This window comes from Salvelinus alpinus, chromosome 29, assembly GCF_045679555.1.
Source record: "Salvelinus alpinus chromosome 29, SLU_Salpinus.1, whole genome shotgun sequence".
Taxonomy (NCBI): Eukaryota; Metazoa; Chordata; class Actinopteri; order Salmoniformes; family Salmonidae; genus Salvelinus; species Salvelinus alpinus.
Genome location: NC_092114.1, coordinates 4,886,411 through 4,890,499, shown reverse-complemented (window position 1 = coordinate 4,890,499; position 4,089 = coordinate 4,886,411). Strand labels below are relative to the sequence as shown.

General features: G+C 41.6%; 1 protein-coding gene across 1 annotated transcript; it reads right to left on the bottom strand.

The window, feature by feature from the left end:
• Positions 1-2,663, bottom strand: polr2k (RNA polymerase II, I and III subunit K). Its single transcript, XM_071373809.1, has 4 exons — positions 2,547-2,663; positions 2,088-2,156; positions 1,075-1,167; positions 1-107 (listed from the first exon to the last, which is right to left on the bottom strand). The coding sequence occupies exons 2-4, from the start codon at positions 2,146-2,148 to the stop codon at positions 85-87; spliced, it is 177 nt and encodes a 58-aa protein (XP_071229910.1). The 5' UTR covers positions 2,149-2,156; positions 2,547-2,663; the 3' UTR covers positions 1-84.
• Positions 2,664-4,089: the final 1,426 nt, after the last annotated feature.

Genomic DNA, 4,089 nt, shown 5'->3' with positions numbered 1-4,089 from the left:
TGATTTGTAATCAAATTTATTTACACTGTGACACCCTAAAAACAAACATAATAAAAATGTGCCTAGTCAATGTTGTCGTCAACTTCATCGAGCGTCAAACACAACCACTGGAATCAGAGTCAAGGAATATCAACAGGAATGGAAAATATTATTTCAAAACATTTTTCATAGCCTTGTGTGAACCGGAACAGCTCATAGGAGCAGGAGCCTATATCCTGTTTCTGCAGCTTGATGCACCTGGACAGGACGCTAGTCTATATCCTGTTTCTGTAGCTTGATGCACCAGTACACCCCCTGGACAGGACGCTAGTCTATATCCTGTTTCTGTAGCATGAGGCAGCTTGATGCACCAGTACACCCCCTGGACAGGACGCTAGTCTAGTACAGGTCATTTCTCTAATGTACACTAATGATTCCAGGGATTTTTATGCCAAAGAAACCCTTGGGCTGGCTGAACTGTAAAAAAAAGTATTTATACACACACTGAACAAAAATATAAAACACATGTAAAGTGTTGGTCCCATGTATCATGAACTGAAAAAAAACTATTTTAGAGAATTCGGCAGTACGTCCAACCGGCCTAACAACCGCAGACCATGTGTTACCACGCCAACCCAGAACCTCCACCTGCAGGATTGTCTGGGGATGGGAGACTATATATTTTTTGTAATATAATCTTTGAGAACTATCAATCACCAAAATAAAAGCTAGACAGTCAGGGGAATTGTTAAGTTTGAGCAAAAGAACAGCATTAACCATGGCAAAATGCATAGAATTGCAGGAAATTCTCTTTAAAACTGCAACATTTTCTCTCAGCTTCTTGGCAACGTGTAGAATAGCAGGAAATTAACTTAACAACCGCAAAAATGTATCTCGGCTCCATTGAAATTTGAATTGCAAGAAATTGGCTTAAAAAAATGCAACGAAACAAAAGGGGCTTCAAATTCTCTACATTTCAGCCCCGCCGACGTGCCCACTGCCGCGCCGACCAGCTTTCTGAGCCATAAAACCCTGGATTCACTCCTACAGAGGTTTCAGCACCAATTTAAAATCAGAATATATTTAAAAGGATACATCTCTTTGTTCTCTTCTTGTACATGATTCTGTATCCACACTCTCTGCATCTGATTGGATCACGAGCCTTAATTTCATTTTCTGTGTGGCATTCTGTTAGGAGAAAAACATTTCAGCAGCTCCTACATCAGACATACCGGTAAGCATTCTGTAAGGCAGGAGCTGCAGTAGTACATCAATAATTCTGTAACATGCTGACCACACCGCTTGTGTTACGTGCGCGAGCGTTGCAAAATAAATGTACACGTTATTCAATCACTTTATCCAAACGAGCGTTTGCGTAACCAGGCAATAAAATCTAACATTTTATGTTTAGGCCTGATGTGCTGCAAGTCCCGCCTCTCCCATCTCCTCATTGTTTTTAGGAGCATATACCCACGTGGGTGATTGAAAGCTGAACTGAGGTCCACACTCCAGTCAGTGGTGGTAATGCACCTTAAAGTTGGTTGCCAACTGACATATTAAGTCCAAAGAAAAAAATTATTAGAAGCCTGAAGGAGGACAGAATGCTAGAAACAAATTCAGTTGACCCTTTTATCTGTGGATTAATTGTCTGAGTAGAGGACCTTGTGCATTTCAGGTAAAATAACAACCCAATGTTTATATCCCTGGACAAGTTACCTAGCAACAGCAAGCTAGCTAAATGTCCATGAATATTTCTCGAACTGTCCCCAAATTAAAATAGTGGTTTCAGAGTTCGTTTTGATATTTCAATCTGCGTGTCCGCATCTGGTTTGGATGGACAAAATCAACATGTTTGTGATGTCACGAGGGAAGCACACACGTGCCCGGTCTACTCAGCATGTAAGGCAGGCGCTGCTGTAGTACAGCAATCATGTAGATACATATGTAGATATGGGTGAACAAAACAAGGGTACTGAAGGGCATGTTAGGAAACAGTCTTAGTTACAGTACAAAGACAAAGCATGTATTTTTAGAAACAAAGGTAAAATAGCGCCCCAAACACACTGTGCCATGTATAATATTACAATTTCCCGAACAGAAGACATTACCCCCACAGATGTAGATCATAGGCTGTTGCTTGGGAGGTTGCACGTCTTTTTGAGCGTCCATGCTTGAATCTGGAGAAAATCGGATAACATTTTCAGTACCGTTTGAGACAGTATGACCAATTTATGTGTAACAGCCGAAACTGCATGGCTTATAAATGATATTGTTATGACTATCTAACATAACTGGTTTGCTAAGTGACCCAAAAGTATAATTATCTCTCAGCAATTTAGCCAAATATTACGATATCTAACTCCTGTCATCTGTGACTTAGCCTTAGCTAGCTGCTAACTACATTTTAATTAATGGTTTCCTGGCTAGCGTAAACTACCTAGCTAACGTTAGCTAAGTGCAGCAAACAGAACGACCCACAGATAACCACTTTAAGCTACCATAAAAATAATAACTGGGAAATATTGCAGCATGTTTAAACCCAAGTCAGTATGAAATAGATAACCCACCGGTTTAAAAAGTTGCTAAAGATGTTTATTTGTTTCTCTCATGCCAGCGTGCGTCGTAACGTGATTCTTCTTCTTTGGGTTTGGGTTGGCGGATCGCTTCCAACCTTTAATGTGCATACATCGCCACCTACTGTACTAAAGTGTTAGGCCAGTCACGGCCTACCGACATTAAATTCATTAATTATTCCTGTTCCTCTAAGAAAGTGAAATAGAGCCCTAGACACCAAAATATCGAGCCCTTTTGCTTGATCAAGGACGGGATTATTCTTCTTAGGTGGGGTTTAACCGACGTTATGGTGCATTATAACGGGGCGGCATGTATCCTAGTGGTTAGAGCATTGGGACAGTAACCTAAAGGTTGCTATTATCGAATCCCCGAGCTGACAAGGTACAAATCTATCGTTCTGCCCCTGAACAATGCATTTAACCCACTGTTCCTATGCTGTCATTGTAAATAAGAATTGGTTCTTAACTGACTTGCCTACTTAAATAAAGGTTAAATAATTGTTTTTATTGCCACCTACTGGAGTGTAGGCCAGCCCCTTTGCGCTTAAAAAAATATATAAGCTAATGACGTTCTACTCCATATACTCTTTAAACTAATTCCCTGTATCCCCACCTCCACTGCCTGCTTCATTGCCTCACACCCACACGATGAGCACCCCCCCCCCCCACTGCCGTCAACCTTATCGGACTCATCGCCCCAACTCAACCTTCCCCCCTAAACGTCAAATCAACATGTATTGGTCACATACACATGGTTAGCAGATGTTAATGCGAAATGCTTGTGCTTCTAGTTCCGATCGTGCAGTAATATCTACTAAGTAATCTAACAATTCCCCAACAACTACCTAATACACATCTAAAGGAGTGAATGAGAATATGTACATAAGCAAGAATCACTTTATGCTCCTCCTCACGTCCTTGCGACTTATCTTGCCCTTCCTCGGGCCCTCTCTACCGCCGAACTGCCGCTAGAGTTGGAAACTCTCCTCAAACTTCCTTTCTGCCTCCATAGACCTCTCGCTCCCCTTCAAACCCCACACTCAATTTCTCTCCAGCTTTATTTTTCTCTTTCCTGCTCCATACTCGCTTCACTTTCTTCTCCATCACTATCTCCTACCATCTCTGACCAGTCACAGCGGTGCCGAGCCGTCACCACAGTAAAGTCTGATTGTTCGCTAGTGTGAAGGATGGTTTTGTTCTCTTTTAACATAAATATATGCCTTATAGAAAAAGGACATGTTAATCACAAAACATAGCGTGACTGCAGAAAAGCTGTTGTTAATCTAGGGTGTCGACTGTGCAAACCACAAGTTTGAGACAAGATGGAAAAATGCTGAATAACAAGAAAACAGGAACTGAGGAATGTGTAGGGAAAATGCTGAATAACAAGAAAACAGGAACTGAGGAATGTGTAGAAACCAACAAATCAGCTCAATCTTCACAAACACCATTCCGGACATTTGAATCCTGAGTGCTGTGTCTGGGCACCACCGATAGGCTAGCAAGTTTAAACCACGCTAAGCCTCTACTGTGACAG